This window comes from Primulina huaijiensis, chromosome 10, assembly GCF_012295235.1.
Source record: "Primulina huaijiensis isolate GDHJ02 chromosome 10, ASM1229523v2, whole genome shotgun sequence".
NCBI classification, from domain to species: Eukaryota; Viridiplantae; Streptophyta; class Magnoliopsida; order Lamiales; family Gesneriaceae; genus Primulina; species Primulina huaijiensis.
In genome coordinates, this window is record NC_133315.1 from 3,948,829 (window position 1) to 3,966,963 (window position 18,135).

General features: G+C 35.2%; 3 protein-coding genes across 5 annotated transcripts; all 3 read right to left on the bottom strand.

The window, feature by feature from the left end:
• Positions 1-8,003: 8,003 nt before the first annotated feature.
• On the bottom strand, positions 8,004-8,570 carry LOC140986610 (uncharacterized). Its single transcript, XM_073454914.1, has 2 exons — positions 8,396-8,570; positions 8,004-8,275 (listed from the first exon to the last, which is right to left on the bottom strand). The coding sequence occupies exons 1-2, from the start codon at positions 8,568-8,570 to the stop codon at positions 8,004-8,006; spliced, it is 447 nt and encodes a 148-aa protein (XP_073311015.1).
• Positions 8,571-8,805: 235 nt separating this feature from the next.
• LOC140986611 (uncharacterized) lies at positions 8,806-10,089 on the bottom strand. Its single transcript, XM_073454915.1, has one exon. The coding sequence runs from the start codon at positions 10,087-10,089 to the stop codon at positions 8,806-8,808; it is 1,284 nt and encodes a 427-aa protein (XP_073311016.1).
• Positions 10,090-10,775: 686 nt separating this feature from the next.
• LOC140986096 (DEAD-box ATP-dependent RNA helicase 37-like) lies at positions 10,776-17,523 on the bottom strand. 3 transcript variants are annotated; one of them, XM_073454092.1, is made up of 8 exons: positions 17,312-17,523; positions 17,085-17,180; positions 16,042-17,000; positions 15,865-15,948; positions 14,555-14,797; positions 12,911-13,078; positions 12,557-12,670; positions 10,776-11,494 (listed from the first exon to the last, which is right to left on the bottom strand). In XM_073454092.1, the coding sequence occupies exons 3-8, from the start codon at positions 16,762-16,764 to the stop codon at positions 10,997-10,999; spliced, it is 1,830 nt and encodes a 609-aa protein (XP_073310193.1). In that variant the 5' UTR covers positions 16,765-17,000; positions 17,085-17,180; positions 17,312-17,523; the 3' UTR covers positions 10,776-10,996. The 3 variants fall into 3 exon arrangements, with proteins under 3 accessions (XP_073310193.1, XP_073310192.1, XP_073310190.1); XM_073454091.1 differs by lacking the exon at positions 17,085-17,180; XM_073454089.1 differs by lacking the exon at positions 17,085-17,180 and having other exon boundaries at positions 17,282-17,523.
• Positions 17,524-18,135: the final 612 nt, after the last annotated feature.

The window sequence follows — 18,135 nt, forward strand, 5'->3', positions numbered from 1 at the left end:
TTGCTCCTTTTTACAACTATTTCTTCTTTTGGCATTGGTCCTGAACCGGCCAAAGAATACACTAACCTATGCAGTAGATATAAACTCATACTTATATGCTTCTCAAGTATTCTAGAGGCTCGCCCCATGTGTTACCATCGCACAAATAATAAAAACAGATTCACAAAAGAGGCTAAAGAGCCTACTTTCTTCATAATCTGTCCATAAAGTTCACTAAAAGTACCAATAACATCGACATAAAAATATATTCAAAGTTTCCTAAGGGCCAACTCCCTACAAACCATAAAGTTTCCCTTGTCCCTAAGGGTAGTAGCTCATCTATGCCATTAGGTATAGTTAAGGAAGACATTGTATTCTTCGCTTCGTTCATCATCAGTGTCGTTAGCTCATAGCTCATAAAGAAGAGCCTGTACTCGTAGGACTCGTCAGGCTCGTAGCTCATTAGCTCTCCAGAAATGTCTGCGATCTAGTAAATAGTTCTACCCAAGGGAAAGTGATCCAAAGCTAACTCTAACTAGGAATACATGTCAGCTTCTTTCGTTACACGTAAGCCCACCTACCAAATCGTCGTTCCATAAAAAATTACATTTACAAAAGAAGCCAAATATCCTTAACACTTTTCATGTTTTCATCAAAGGTGGTCATGTTTTGTCCAATACACCACAGTTTCTAAGGGGCTTCAGACATACTTTACACAATCGATCCACTTTTAAAAAAATGTAATATTATTCAAAGTGGCTCATAAGCTTACTTTTCATTAATACCACAACTTTACATACTCATTTTATATTCAACCAACTCCGCTGGCTCTTCCATATTCTCAAGCTACACTCTACATCTTTTCTACTGTATAAACAACTATTTTGAACATTCTATATTTCTTTTTTGTGCTCTTAAACCAAAGACTCTCGAAGTTTTCAAACAATACTCCAGATTATTTTTCTTTTCGAACATTCTATATTTCCTTTTTGTGCTCTTAAAGCAAAGATTCTTGAAGTTTTCAAACAATACTCCAGATTATTTTCCTTGAGACAAATTTTGTTTAGATATTCTTACAGCCATATGTTGGACAACATACTCCATAAATCTTAAATATTGAGACAACTAAATTAATAATCTCTCAACATTCCACAACCAAAAAATATCTCATGTTCTCAAGCGGCTAGCAAGGATTCCTTGTATAACATGATAAGCGTTCTTAAAACAAATAACAAAAGTAACAGCTGCCAAAAATACATGAACTCCTCATCTTTAGGCACTCCATGTATTTCTGACTTTTTAGTCCATAATAGGTTGAAACCCCATGGTAGTGTTTACCTCTATTAATAACTTGATTTCATGGCTTTGAATTCATGTTCTTTTTTAGAAGTATCAGTTCCTCGATACTTTAATGTGAGAATGGATCCTTAAGCCTTGGAGAGACAACTCCCCAATATGCAATCGACTATTTTATTTTGATAAAATGATTTGACAGAAAAAATTTGGTCTCTCAGCGCTGAATGCAAAATTCTTTTTGAGAATTTTTGGTTCTTTGGCCCCAAGACCATGGACTCGCCCACCTCTTTGGTATGACTCCTCCCCTAATAGATAATCTTTTTATACAATTTTTTCTTCACATCATCAATATGATCATACATTTATTTCACTTCAAATATGATATGATCAATTGAAGTGTTTAGAAGGGGAAGTTGAATAAACACTTCCTAAAAATTTTTCCTTAAAAAATTATTCAGTCTGGGTAGAAACTGAACTTTATATTCTCGATTGTCAATGTCAGTTGACTAACAAAATATGTGTGGAAAGAAGCCAAACTGACATATTAGAATAGTTCAAATAATGGTTTGGCTATGTAAACTGAATGGTAAATTGAAAGTAAAATGAACGCAACTTTGTTTCTCGATATTCGGAGAACTCAAGCTTGAATTTAGAATATCTTCTTGTTGTTGATTTGTAAGATAATAGTTCCTCCAACTCTTAATTTGACAAGAAAAACCAGCTATAAAGAGTTCGATTATGGTTCTATCTTGTGTATTTGTTTGAGTTTTGTAGGCGTTTGTTGTCATAGTCATTTGTTGTAAATCTAAGAATATTATATTCAGTCATTCTATCTATGTTCCAATCATAAACGGAAGATGCATTAAAACGATATTGTGTTAAGGGTTTTATCATTCCTAAATCTAGAACATTAATAATTTATAACTTTTGTGAAGATAAATTCCAATATATTTTATTGATTTTATTTGTAGGATTTTGGAATTGTTCTAAAATTTCACTAATTATACCTGAATCATGATTTAAGGTATTTATTCTAAGATTAGAGGTTGGTGTTTCAGGAGTAGTTTGATATACGGGTTGATTTGAACTACTGGCTGTTGTTACCATTTTACTTAATTTTATCTTCTATTATTTTTATAAATTCAGAATTATTCTCTTTAATATTTTTATTACTATTTTCAGTTATTTGATGCAGTTTAAAATTTTGGTTTTTAAGTTTAGTATTTGTATTCAAGGTTTCTATATTATTTATAGGCTGTTTTTGTATTTTTTTTTCCTCTATCCTATTTAATTGTTTTCCTATGGTATTCAAATTTATATTTGTGAAATTATTTTGTGTTATAATGTTTTTTTATATTAATTTTATGATTATCTCGTAGATCTTTTTCTAGGAATTGCTTCAATTTGTTGATTTTATATAAGGAATTTAATTCCTTGTAAAATGAAGATGATTAGAATGAATTTTTCTAGAATCAGTAATGAGATCCTGGATCTTTTTATAGGAATTGTTTTTAATTTGTTGATTTTGTACAAGTCAATTCCTTGTAAAGGAGGACGATTAGATTGCATTTTACTAAAAACCAGTAATGGTTTCTCATTCTAGTGATTTATTTATTATTGTAATAGGATTTACAGAGTTTGAAAATGGATCTTCTAAGGAATTTTGAGATGTATATATTTCAAACCAATCGAAAAATAAAATGTGAATTTTATATCTATTTATAAATTCATAAAAAAAATTCTTGAATATCTTTTCTGGTATCCATTAATTTTTCAAAAACCATAATCTTTTTTTTATTATGCATAGCATAAAAATCCTTAGAAAGTTTTTATCTACTTGGAATTCTTTTTCTATTACATATAGTTCATTAATTATATTTTTTGTTATTGAAGAAAAAGTTGGACTAGTTGGATCTTGTTCTGATTCAAATTGTTATTCTGGAATATTTAATTGTCTTTCTACCATATTGTTGGTATAAATAGGTCTAGGTATTTATGAGTTATAATCTACATTTCTTATTCAAAGTTGGGTATATCTGAATTAGAATATCTAGGTTGGGTTTTATAAGGAGAATTTATTTGTGTTAATCTTCCTAGATCTATTGTAAGTAGAAGAATCATCAGATCTACTATTATGACTACTTGTTCTATCAAAAGAAAGTTTAACTTTTCCATCTAAATATTAGGTTATTTCTTTTAATTAGGTGTTGGGTTCTTCTTGATCTATTAGTTCTTGGTTTGACAATACCTTCTAAAATCCAGAAGATTTTTTTTTTGTATTAAGAGAAATAACATCTAGAAAATACGTAATCAAAATAAATCTAGTATTTTCAAAAAAAAATTAAATTTAATAGAATAGCCTTTTTTGATATTGGTGATGATTTAAATTGTACAAAATCAAGGATAGTACCTAAAAAATTTCAAGAAAAAACCAATGAAAAACTTTCAACGGCTAACGATTCTAAATTAAATGTTAATTAAAAAACAGAAGCATCAATATTAAACAATGGAGCTTTCTTTAAAACTACATTTGTTCTAGTTAATTATATACATCATAACGTAATCCTAGGAGCAACTTTTATAAGATTAATTATTCCATATAAGGTAAATAATAATTCTGTCTTTTTTAACTTCTACATCTTCCATTATATAGAATCAACTTATAAACGCATCTATAAGCGATATATTTGATCTCCATCAAACTACAGCCGTCAAATTCAACTCATTGAATTTGATTATCTCAACGGGAACATAGAATCTGATACTTGTGTGACCCTCGATGGTTCATGGATATTGCTAGTTGTAGGTACACAACTTCATGTGATTTAGAATAACAGTTATTTTTATTCGGGCTTACCTTAATTATCCTTACTATTTTCATCAACCTCTTAATCAAGAACCTGAGAAATCAAGTCTGATCACACCCATCGGATCATAGTAAGAGTGTCTAGTAGCATCGTCTCATGATCCCCTAGGTATCACTGATAATGTCTGTAAGAACTTTAAGTTATTATTACCGTACAGTACGGTCCCTTCAACTTATATATCCCGATTGGATTTGCAATCATTGGTATATCAAGTGTTGTAAATGAATTATAAGATGATATGATATATCTTTTAGTAATAGCAGTAATATTGTATGTGCAATTACAGAAATACCTTTTAAAAATGCACGTGTCCCACTCTGGCTAGATATTTCTTGCACTATTAACACATCATATCGCATAGGATATTCACATCCGTAGGTGAACGGTGAATCCTCAACTACAATACATTGGCTCCTACGTATTTCAAAACTACATTCAATCTCGCCATCAAATGACTTTCAGTTGGAGTCTGTAAACAGATCAAAGTACATGTTAGTACGTAGAGCTTCCATGTCGTCTCGGGTTAAAGGACTAATGGTGTACAACTATATCCACATACTATTCCACTCTATAAGTGATAATCACTTGGACGGTCTGATGGAGAGTTGTTCAATGCATCAACAAATGATGACACATCTGTATGAATGAGCATCTCCATAACCTTACCAATGAAACATGGTGTTTATATCACATATGCTAGTCTCAAGCTCAAGAGACCTTTGTCCTTATTTTAGGCGAGTGAATCGACTAAGAAACTGTTTAGAATATACGTTACGCTTTCTAATGAGTTTCATGATATTAAGTTGCGTGGCAGATGTCGTGATATATATTGTATATTCAAAGACTTTATATATGCTGCTTACATGAATATACAGATAAAGTAAATGTCTTAATTTGATAAAAGCATAAAATAGTGTTAAAATAAAGATTATTTTTATATAAGAGTCAATAGAGTTTAAGCCACATGTTGACTCATTGAACACCTACTCTAACAGGCATATGAAGAAGTATTGGCCTCTAGATTTAAGAGACAAGATATCTTGAATAAAACATATAGGTTTCCATTTTGATGTCTCTATGGATCTAGGCATTATTGATAGGGTTCTTCAAAATAAATATGTTATTGATATCTTTAAACGTTAGTATGATAAATTTTTTGTCTATTTTATAAAATACGATGATTTGATATGTAGTTGATTGTTGGATTTATTTTGATATGTGATTGTGTAATTGAACAATTTTTTTAGAAATTATCACTGTGTTTCTTTAAGTCTCTTTGGTTTGTGTCTATAGGTTTGAAATATATCAGTTCTTTGCAAAAATGTGATTTGATTTGACAATATTTTTATTTGTTAGGCATTTCTTTTCCAACTATGAATTAGTTTTATTTTGTTTACATCATAATTATAATTTATCATTTATATTTTAAATGATTCATCTATTATTAACGTGTCCTACATACATTGACTAATACATGTATATTTTAAATTGTAATTTATTACACTTATAATATTCATGTATTATTTTGTACATACACAACGTATGTGCCGCATCCACTGTTTGAATGATTTTTCTTTGTTGTGTTTCTGTTATTCCATTGTTTTTCTTAGTTTTGATTTTTTTTAGCATCGATCATGTCATAAGCAACGACCGACTCTCTACTTCTTTCGCTTTCCATGATCTCCATTCGTGGTCGGTCGTAAATTCTTGATTGAGAATAATATTTTCAAGTTCTATTTTTATGAAAATTGAGGAAATCGTGAATCGAGATCTGAATAAGATGTTTATGTACATTTATGACTTACATCAACACCAACCCTTCCCGATTCATTTGATTGAATCCCCGATGATTCAAGCAGATAAATACCATGAGACGGGGCTTGCATGAAACAATATTAACTGGACATGTAATAAATGAAGCTAGAGGAGAGTTACTCATAAATGTGAAAATTATGATAATAGAGTTAATGGGTACAGAAAATGTTGGAAATTTTGTAGGTATTGTGTAGGAAATGAAAATTAAGAATGTTGTGGATTAGGACAAGCTCGAAAACATTCACCACTTGTATTTTCATCAAAGAATTCAACAAATCTTTTAAAAGACTTACTGAAATTTTTATTCTTTTACAATTAAAAAAAATGGTATGGAGTGTTTTCTTATGATAAAAGATTGGTATAGAATGTTGAAATGATTTAATGAAAATTAGATAATAAGAAATGACACATCACCTCCATTTCCCTCGACAATGGAGAACATTTTTCTAGTGAAGATGTTCGGAGAAATGTCTTCTGCAAATGTTTGATTAAAATCCATGACAAAGTTTTTTTTTTTTTTTTGATAGGAAACTTGAATATTAATTAATAAAAATAGATAGTTTTACAAAGAGAGCGGATGAGTGATCCGCGTAAAATAGTACACGAAACATTTTTCATCAAGACGTTACAAACTTCTAATCCCTAACTACATATGGCCAAATGACTGAAATTTTTTAGCCTTGTTATCGACGCCGCAATCCTGAATTTGAGCTTCTCCCATACTTTATCGATTGAAGCCGAAAAGTCGTTGAATATTCTGTCATTCCTCTCGAGCCATAATGTGAATTGAACTATCATATACCAGAATGTCTTGATAGTTTTCCCCTTGTGAAATCCCGGCTCTATAATGAACATATCTTGTTCTCTTCTCGGAAAGATCCAACACAATCTCAGCTCTTGCAAAACCTTAAGACCAAATGCCTCTAGAGAAAGAACAATGAATCAGTAAATGATCCTGATTTTCTTCATGCTTATGACATAATGTGCACCAATGTGGGCTCAAAGCACAAGTCGGTCATCTTCTTTGCACCATGTCTGATGTCGGTAGTTTCCCCAAAGCCACGATCCACGAGAAAATTTGAATCTTTTGCGGGATAGGTACTTTCCATATGTGAGGATGAGGAATGAAAACTCGGAAATTATGTAATGGAAAGAAAGACTCATAAAAAGATCGGACAAAGAACAATCCCGAAGAATCCCCCAACCATACCCTGAAATCATCTAAACCCAATTCTAATCTGACCATATCTAAGACTCCCACTAAAGTAGCAAATTCCCCCAGCTCGGTATCATTCAGGTGTCTCCTAAAACGCACATCCCATCGATAATTTTGATTGACTCCTGACTCGACAACCTCTATAAAATGACGAATTGGTCTATTGATCTTAGTGCAAATCCTAAACAGAGACGGAAAACGATTTTTGAAAGAAAGACCCCCTCCCCCCCTCCCAAACATCCTCCCAAAACCTAATGAAATTACCCCCTCTCAAAACCGACCCACTCAACAGTTGAATTGCCGGGAAAGAACGGGAAATGTATTTCCAAGGGCTTCTGAATGTCGCGGTCCTGGCCAATCCCAAATCTCACCCATTATCTTGAAAACCATATATGCTTGTAACCACTTTTTTCCACAACGGCTCCTTTTCTTTTGTACCTCTCCACCACCATTTCCCTAATAAAGATGTGTTTATCAAGCAGATATTCCCCAAGCCCAGCCCTCCTCTGTCCTTTGATTTACACACTTGCTCCCACCCAACAACATGACAATGCTTATCCCCGTCCTCTCCATCCCACAAGAAATCACGCATCAATTTTTCCATTTTTTTTGCAACTTTATTTGGCACCCTAAACAAGGACATGTAGTACGATGGCATTGCGCAACACCGATTTTATCAAGGTCAACCGGCCACCTCTAGATAAGAACGATTTTTTCAAGCTTGACAGTTTTTTTGTCATTTTTGAAAGGACTGGTTCCCAAAACTCGAAAGTCATAGGTTTTCCTCCCAACGGTACCCCGAGGTATTTTATTGGCCATTCTTCTTTTTTTCACCCAATTGCTTGTGCCAAACCAAACACTTCATCCTCGCAATTGATCCCCAACACTACACTTTTTTCGAAGTTGATCTTTAACCCTGATTTTTGCTCGAATAATTTGATTATTTCCACCATTGCCATCACGTGCCTTTCCGTTTGTAACAAAAACAACGTGTCATCCACAAATTGAATATGCGAAATTTTCAAATTTTCCCTTCCCACCACCGGTCCTCTCACCTCATTCAATTCCTTAGCCTTGTCAACTAACCTTCCCAAAGCATCAACTACTAGATTAAAAAGAAAAAGAGATAAAGGATCCCCTTGTCGAAGTCATCTTTCCCCTTTAAATTTTCCCCTTGGTTTTCCGTTGATAAAAATCGAGAACGAGACATTAGTGACACAACCCCTTATCCACTTCCTCCATCTCTCTCCAAAACCTTTCTTTTGTAACACAAACTCTAGAAATCTCCAGTCAACGTTGTCATACGCCTTTCCAAAGTCCACCTTAAACACCCAACCCTTTTTTTTCTTCTTACGGTGTTCCTCAACCACTTCATTTGCAACAAGACAACAATCCATAATTTGTCTCCCTTTGATAAATGCACTTTGATTCTCGGCAATTGTATAGCTTAGCACTCTTTTTATTCTTTCAGTCAACACTTTGGCCAGTATCTTGTACAAACTCGTTGTTAGGCTTATTGGTCGAAAGTCATTGACCCTAATCGCATTTTTTTCTTAGGAATGAGGCAAATATAAGTTTCATTTGTAATGTCGTTTACCACTCCTCCCTCGTAAAATTCAGCGAACACCTTCATTAAGTCCTCCTTAACCGTATCCCAATTCTTTTGGAAAAATGCCATTGTGAACCTATCCGGACCTGGAGCTTTGGACCCTTCACAATCAAACACTGCTTTTTTGACCTCGTCTTCAGAGAAAGAAATTTCCAACGCCTCTGCTGCACTCGTATCCAAAGGGCACCATTCCAACCCATCAAAACCCCCCCCCCCCCTTCTCCCTCATATTTCCTATACAGATTCGTAAAATATTTTACAATGTCTTCTTCAGTCTGTTCCTCTTTCGTAACCAATGACCCATCCTCCAACTCCACCTTATCTATAATCGATTTGCTTCTTCTGTTGGTCAACAATGAGTGAAAGAACTTTGAATTATGATCTCTTTCCGTCAGCCATCTCACTTTCGCCTTTTGGCTCTCCAATTGAAACCTTTTAAATGACAAATTTTCCAGCTCACATTTTGCATCTCTTCTTTCGGAATTTAACCTTTCAGACCATCTTCCCTCAGCTTCTAACTCATCCAAATAATTAATCCTATAACTCAAATCTGCATATCTGACACCTACATTTCCAAAAACTTCTCTGTTCCAGCTTGAGATATCCCCTTTCAGTTTTTTTAGTTTTTTCATAAATTTATACCCTTCCCAACCTTGATTCATTCCATCATTCCACCATACACGGACCAAATCTCTAAAATTCTGATGAGACAACCAAACATTTTTGAATCTGAACGGAGTAGGTCCCCATTTCGACTTGGTGGTATCTAAAATAACTGGATAATGATCCGAAGTAATCCTGGGTAACACCATCTGTCTGAAGTGAGGGAAGAAGTCCATCCATCCATTCGAGATGAGAAATCTGTCTAATCGGCAACAAATCGGATCATCCCTTAAATTAGACCACGTGTACTTTGCATTCAAAAGAGGAGGGTCATACAGTCCCAGTTCTCCTATCAACTTATCAAAACATAACATGCTCGTAGTGTTGGAATTGCTATTCATTTTTTCTCTCGTATTTCTGACAACATTAAAGTCTCCTCCCAAACACCACCTTTCCCCGCAAATAGAACTCAGTCCTCCTAATTCATCCCAGAATTTCTCCCTCTCTCTCGGTTTGACAGGTCCATAAATCGCTGAGAACCACCACATGATGTTATCCTTAAGTTCCATTTCAATTGACACCGAGAATTCGCCTATCAAATTACTTCTGACCACCACCAATCTCGGATCCCACATCACAATTATACCCCCCGAACGCCCATCCGATGGAAGACAGACCCATTCCACAAATCTTGACTTCCACATACTAGTCACAAACCACTTATCAACACGTTCTTTTTTTGTTTCCAGAAGCACGACAAACCTTACGTATTACCGTTCGTACTAACTCTCTTCTGTTCGTCATCCCTCCTCCCCTAATATTCCAAGAGAAAATTTTCATAACAAAACTTCTTGACCCTTCGATGACGAACCTCTCTCGTAGTTAATACCACACTTCAACATATTCAACTCTCTCTTCAACGGACCCGTCGTTATCTTCCCCTCCACCCCACAAACACAATCTGCCCGGATTTCCTTTGCAACCCGCCCAATCTTCTCCACTTGTAGCCCTGCTGTTTTTTCTTTCCCGTAACCCGGCAATTCAACTACCCTCTCACCCCCTCCTCCTAGTAGGCCACTAGACAACTCCAATACATTGAAAGCAAATGGAAAGATTGAATGAAGACTGAAAGAATGATTTAGAATTGAAGATTGAAAATTGGTTAGTACCTGTCCCACAGCAGTATTCGCATTATCTTGTTGATTTGGCTTGACATGTGACACAATCCTCTTTGGAAAGATTTACAAAGTTTTAAATCCTTGACTAAATGTTTATGAATAACCGCTGAAGAACCACGCTTACTATCGGGAAAAAAAACACGCCAACAAAAACACACAAAACAAATGTAATAAAATAAGTTTTTTTTAATAAAAAAAAAAAAAAAGCAAAGGAAACAAAACAAAATTACTTCAATATTGAATTAATTAGTTGGGAGAAGAAAGAATTTACATTCAAAAGGTAGGAAATAGAATTTTTTAAAAAAATAAAAAAAGGTTAGATGTACAACTAGGATTGTGATGGAATTAACAAAGGCACAAACGATTAATGTAAATTTTCAGTAGATGAATTATTATTATTGAAGCAAAAAAGGGAGGGGAGAGAGGAATAGGTTTAGTCCCATGCACTAGTCACACTAGGAGCACATCCCCCACCATGACCAACAGACGTGCTGCTGCCATATCCACCATTCATTTGGCCACCACCATAGTAGTCCATTCCACCTCGACTGAACGAGGCATCTCTGCGGAAGTCACGACCACCAAATCTTCCACCCGAACCACCCCCTCCACGACGATTCTTTCCATATGAAGATCTGGCTGCGAAACGGGAAAGCCAAGCCGGAACTTCTTGGTTGGCTTCTTGCATCAAATCAGCTAGTGATTTGGCCAGTGAGGCATTGTTCTCGTTAAAGAAGGCAGTTGCCAACCCGGTTTTTCCAGCTCGGCCAGTTCGTCCTATACGGTGGACGTAGTCATCAATGTCGTTTGGAAGATCAAAGTTGACAACATGTGCAACATGGGGGATGTCCAGACCCCGCGCTGCTACATCTGTGGCTACCAATATTGGTGTTTTACCGCTTTTGAAACATCTCAACGCATATTCTCGTTCCTTTTATCATACAAAAATAAATAAATAAATAGATGGATAAAAACGAATGAATACGTAGTATAAAAAGCTACATATACACCACTATAAGCAAATAAATTTTCTTTGATAAATCAATTGGCAGTACAGTCTGCATCGATATGTATGTAATCACATATCAAATAAGAGCAATATATGGAAGTGAAAAGCGTCCAGATACTAATATCAAATTTTAGAAAAGTTTTCAATTGAATTTTGAGACGTCTTGACTACTATTCACTTTCAACTCATGCTACCACTCCAAATCATTGTCATCCATTCAAGATAAAAGTTGACATGTATTTACTCTCGTGCAAGTTTTATTGTGAGGCATCAATGAAAAACGATTAAGCAATCGTGATGTCATCCATGTCATACATATCAAGCCATCGTCTGACTATCATGCTAGGTTCCTCTTTGAGGTCTCTATAGCCTATAGTGGCATAGAAAAATGCCTAAGCATAAGACTTGAGCAGATTTAACCAGCCACGATGTGAGTATTTGATATTATTTAATCTAAAATATAACTTTCTTAACGAAATCCAACTTGGATGCTAACCTGGAACATTAAATAAGCACATTTTAGACAATTTCACTTCCTTGGTTAATCTTCATAAAGAAAAAATTCCTTGTTTAATCAATTTATACCTAAACCTCTAAATGCATGAGAAAAAATAAACCATCTCATGTGACTGCCGCATTGACAGTTATGGATAGAAAACATGGTTACACAAAGGAAGACAACCGGAACTAAAAGAAAGTGGAAAGGGAGAGGTGAGCAAAGGGGCATAAAATTAAAGAATGCAAAAACTCCAACGAATTAATAATTATTAAAAAAAAGCACAAGTATGATATCTTGAGATGCTTACAGGCTCAGAGAAGTATTTTTAGTGGTAGATGCGCAAATAGCACTACGAGATTCAAAATTCAAATGTACACTTATTCTCATTTAATGGGGATGTGTCTAAAATGAATATTCCAATTTCAACATACAAAAAATAATATAGGCCAAAATACTAGGCTAAAATGCCAACAACTTAAACACACCTGTTGAGTTCGATCACCGTGAATGGCAGTGGCAGGGAAGCCATTAATGCTAAGCAAATGTTCAAGTGCATCAGCTCCCTTTTTCGTTTCCACAAAAACCAGTGTAAGAGATTGCTGTAATTCAGACACACAAAACAAAGTTGTTACACTAAATGAGGATTCAAAGGAATAACTACTTTTATGAGAAGATACACTGTGGAAGAGATGCATGGTTAGGAAACAACTTGTGGGCATTAACTAAACATACAAATCAGGACATGTTTAATTCTATCACTATTTTCATAGCTCTTTCAATAGTAATGGTGAAAAATGTCATTTTGGAATGATTGGACACAATTAGTTGCAAACTTTTACCTTGCCATGAACACCAATTGCTAACTGTGCATGAAGGAGGTCCATCAAATGACTCCTTTTGTCAGTCTCAAGCACATATTCAACCCTTTGAACGATTAGATCAGTACTAGAACCAACTCTTCCAACTGCCAAAAACACGTAATTTGACAGAAAATCTGCTGCTAGCCTCTGTATGCCAATTAAAAGTTAGAAATAATTCACAAAACTATACACCGGTAGATAGGTACAAAGTGACTTGAAAATGTTAATTAATGAGAGAATATTCTGAAATCTTAAACTAATTGCAAATCGAGAAATTGGTAAGGTGTTTGCAGGGAGTGAAACAATTTCATAAGTCATAACTATTATGATATGGGCATCTCATGCAACGAGAGATCTATTTAAGCATTCTGCCTCCCACATGAAATTTACATTAACATTGAAGAACAGAGACAGTTCAGACAGAGCATATCTAGTGTAAGCGCAAACAATGAAAATTTGACATCAGAGAGTATAATAAAAACATAAAAATCGATGAACAGCATAAAAAGGCACTGCATCCTCTGGTTAAAATTTGATGTTAATACATAACAAATCGGGTTTCTCTGGTTTTGTTTAGTTAGCAGGCAACTGATAATAATCAGTAAGGTTAGAATTTCCTGACATACCATTCTTTCTGCATATTAAGGTATTACAAATTTAAAACATAAAGAGATGCAATTATTTTACTAAGAAACAAAACATTTATACAGATAGAAGAATTCTTTAAATTTTTAGTTGCATAGCTGGAGAACTTAGATATCCCACAGTGTTTATTGTTTGTAAATGTCATGAATTTATTAAGAAAAATACACACAAAAATAAAATAGGAATAAGCAGCTCGGCTCATTTCCGCCCTCAGTAGGGCCAACAAGTAGTTAAGGTATTTGAAAGTCAGGAATACTTTAGGTTTTAACAGAGCAATTCAAACAAGAGTATTCATGAAGCCAGGACAAACCATTTTTGACCTTGTTACTTGTATGATGATGATATTATCAAAATGATATCGAAATTTAGGTATACACGATTCATTTGAGCGTGCACATCGTTGATAGAAAATTTTGACATCGGCTTTTTATCAAATGATAATTGCTGTGATAAGCAATCCCAAATTACAAAATCTTCTAGTTTGCAAAAAATTTCATCGATAAAATAATATGAACAAAAGAGAAAAACAAAAAACAGATTATATAATTCATGTATATACATATGTGTTTTGACAAAAGCGAAAAAAAATGCAAACAAAATATGCCCCATATATAAATAAGTGTCACGTTCATATATGTAACCATATAACAAAATGCAGACAAGATATTATTTCGTATATATAAATATATATCATTTTAGTTTCACATACACACTAATATAAACTATTTGGTGGGGTAAAAGGATAAGGAGATTGAAAGATGAAACTTGGAAGTGTTTCTTAGTCCTCTCCTCTCCCTACATCACTACTTCATGACAACTGATGCTAATTACAATTAGGGCTAAGTGTTCTTGTTATAATATAAACAGTTGAAGTCAGCTTCCATTTACAAGGTAACAAAGAGTTTTATTTTCCAATTGATTCTTGGTTATTATGACTAGTTAACATCACGTAGCTTAAAGTAATGCTTAAAAAAACACCTGGATTTCTTTTGGAAAAGTGGCACTAAACAGCAACGTTTGTCTTATACCAGGAGGTGGCATGTCCATTTGCTGCACTATTTTCCTTATTTGAGGCTCAAAACCCATGTCCAGCATCCTATCTGCCTCATCCAGGGCTAAATACCTAATCATTTGCAATGAGACTCTTGCCCTTTCCAATAAATCCACCAAGCGTCCAGGAGTGGCGACAAGTATGTCCACACCTCTTTCAAGCTCTCGAAGCTGTCCATATATCATTCACAATATTAGAATGGGAAGATCCAACAGATTCATATCACTATTATTTCAGGGAAGAGAGTGTTAAACCATATGAAGCAGTCTCTCAGGCTCCAGAATTTACGCAAATGATAAAAGTTATCTATAAGATTCTTAAAACTAAAAGAAACATTTGCACTCAAAACACATAATTGGTAAGAAGGAGAATATATTGTGGAATTGTTAATCTGTGTTATCTATCCTTGTATTTGTTTCTGGAATAATTGTTTACCTTTATGATGAAAAAAATCATTAGAGCCAAAAAAGATCAAAGTGATAATAATAAACAAGCAGCTCATGAAAATAAAATAATGGTCGGAACAACTAAAAAAACATTTTAGTAAGTAATAAGTTGTTTGTCCTTATATACACATACGTTCATAGTTAAATAGCATCATGAGCAATAGGTTAGTCATAACAAAATAAAAATCGACAATGGGTATATATATGTGAATAATAGATTAACTAACAAATAAAAATCATATCATCACCAAACAAGTAAAAAAAGAATAACAAATGTTGACTTAAAACCTACAATAAAAAACATAACTTTCATAAACAACTTGGAAGAAATAGTGAGTGAGAATGTTGAAAATTGTGTCATTTATAAAAATTTAATGGTATCGATATAGTTTATTTCTGACCATCAATAGACAGGAACATACAATAAATAAAAACAACATGGGGCCTATTTTTGTTTAGGGCGCGTGTTCGTTTACCTCAAAAAAGGTGCTTTCAAATGAGATAAACAGCATACTTATCGTTCTCAAAGAACCAACATTAAACCCAAACATGATAAATGCATGAAAAGAATGAAACAAAAAATCTGAAAGATGGGTCACGACCGTTAGTCTTGAATTTATTAACTTTCTAAGTAACTTATACTCCAAGGTTTTAAAAATAAAATCCACTTGTGATGGGACACTTAAATCCAAACAGATAATGAAACATAAACCCAGAAAATTTAGAGCTATGAAGAGTATTGATGAATAAATAACAATTGAATTGACAAGCGAGAAGGATCAAAACTAAACCTGTAGATTTATGGGTGCACCGCCATAAGCAACAACCACCCTCACACCAGTTTGATATGAAAATTTTTTAGCTTCTTCATGAATCTGTACAGAGATAAACAGACTTGGATTTCCACTACACCATCCTTACAAGTAAATGTAAAATGAATAACATTAGACAAGGTAATACAAGCTCACTTGGACTGATAGCTCCCTGGTAGGAGCAAGAATGAGAGCGAGAGGAAATGACATGCGTGGCATGTGAGGTGGTCTTGGAGCAGATTGGCTGCTTTTCATGACTCCACTTATGATTGGGAAGCAAAAGGCAGCTGTCTTCCCAGATCCAGTCTGAGCACAAGCCATCAAATCCCGGCCAGCAGTTGAAATTGGTATGGCATACCGCTGCACAGGAGTGGGCTTCACATATTTGCACCTCTTAATATTTCGATTTAATGCTTCACCTAAATCAATCTCAGCAAATGTATTCACAGGAGGAGGAACATTTCGCCCACTGGTCTCCACTGGAATATCCTCATAAGCATCAAAATTGATCCCAGTATTCTCCTGTGCGCCACAAGCTTCTTCAGAATCAATGTCATCTGGAAAAGGATTGACCTCTCTTTCCTTCCCACGATCCCAACTACCACTTTTATTATTCCATCCGCAAGTGCGGGTGACTCCTGCGCTTCTATCATTCCTATAACCACCAGGATAACTTGCACCTATGGGTTGGCCACCATGTCCTTGTCGATCATTTCCAGACGCAACACCAGAATAGGAAAATGGAGCAGCTGGAGGGTCTGATGAAGGAGGTCTGTTTCTAAGATGCGGCGGAACATAACTTGATTTGACACGGGAAACTGCCCCCATGTCATCACCTGCCGGCACCTTGTCAATCGAATCAGCCCAAGATGTAGGCATACTCAGAATATAGCACAAAATCACCACTTTCTTTCACGGGGTCAATATTTCCTCAATTCCACTTAATCAAAATACCCGTTCAACAGTTCAACCGACGGTTTTCCTTCAGAATTATAACTTTCCAGGACTGAAAATCCAACCGAACACCCAAATGCTCACCATCATCAACCTTCCAAAACAAACGAGCCAATTATTCCGCTCAGACAAACTGGACTTGAAAGCCCTGATGAACACATCTGGAAAGAAAAATAAATAAAATTTAAAACAAAAAAAGGAAACCAAACAGCAGACAGATTAGCATAAAATTCCGATGACCAAACCTTGACATTGTCCATTTATAAAACACGCACAAAGAAGAAAGCAACAGAAAAATCTTAATCGTCTCCCCTCCCAACAGCCACAAGCGTGGAAAATCCCTTAAAGAATAACCGAGAAAAAAACACACCAACGGTAGGTAAAAATTTATTTAAAAAGGCATACAGGTGATACAGAGAAAATAAGTGAAAGGGGTACGTACAATAGATTGGAAGGGAGAGAAAACAGAAACCCTAATTTCCCGCAAAGGATGTGCGATCGAATGCGAATTTCTCGAATATCTTCGCGTTGATCTCTCTGTGTGCGTATGTGATTTGATGCTTGATTCTGTTCTCAGCAAACGGATGGACGAAGGAGAGGAGGCAGCACGCAACTGGGAATGGAGACTGGAGTCCACCACTCGTGTAATTTCTCCATTATAAACAAAACACGACTGATTATTTTATTTTTTAAAAAATCTACAAAAGCNGCAGTGATACCCTGCTCATCCTTTAATGAGCGACCATGGACGCTAGCTGCCAGCTGTAATTTTAAAAAAATTTGTAATTTAACTTTAATCAAATATGTAATTTTTCTTGAATACTACAGTCTACAGTATAAAAACATAAAATCACACACATCACAAAGCGACCAAGCGCTTGGGTCAACCAAAAAACATTGGTTCGACCAAGCGCTAGTGTAATGCCCGAGATTTGAATCATCGTAATCCAGAATGATTTGTTGATAATCGAGGTAATTATAGACGGACCACTCCGAGACCAGAATTGGAAAGGCAAGAGTTGGACATAGGTGAGCTACAGTAGGTATCGCGCACCTGCGCTGCAGAAATGCGCGCATATGCGCGCAAGGCCATTGCCGAGGCAGAGAACCTCGCACATATGCGCGAGAAGAGGGCGCGCATATGCGCGAGCTGGTGGACTGGAATTATCGGGAGGCCGTAGGTCTCGCGCATATGCGCGAGAAGGAGGCGCGCATATGCGCGAGCTGCCAAGAAGAACAAGGCCGAGACCAGTAGGTCTCGCGCATATGCGCGGAGGGTGGTCGCGCCAGTATGCA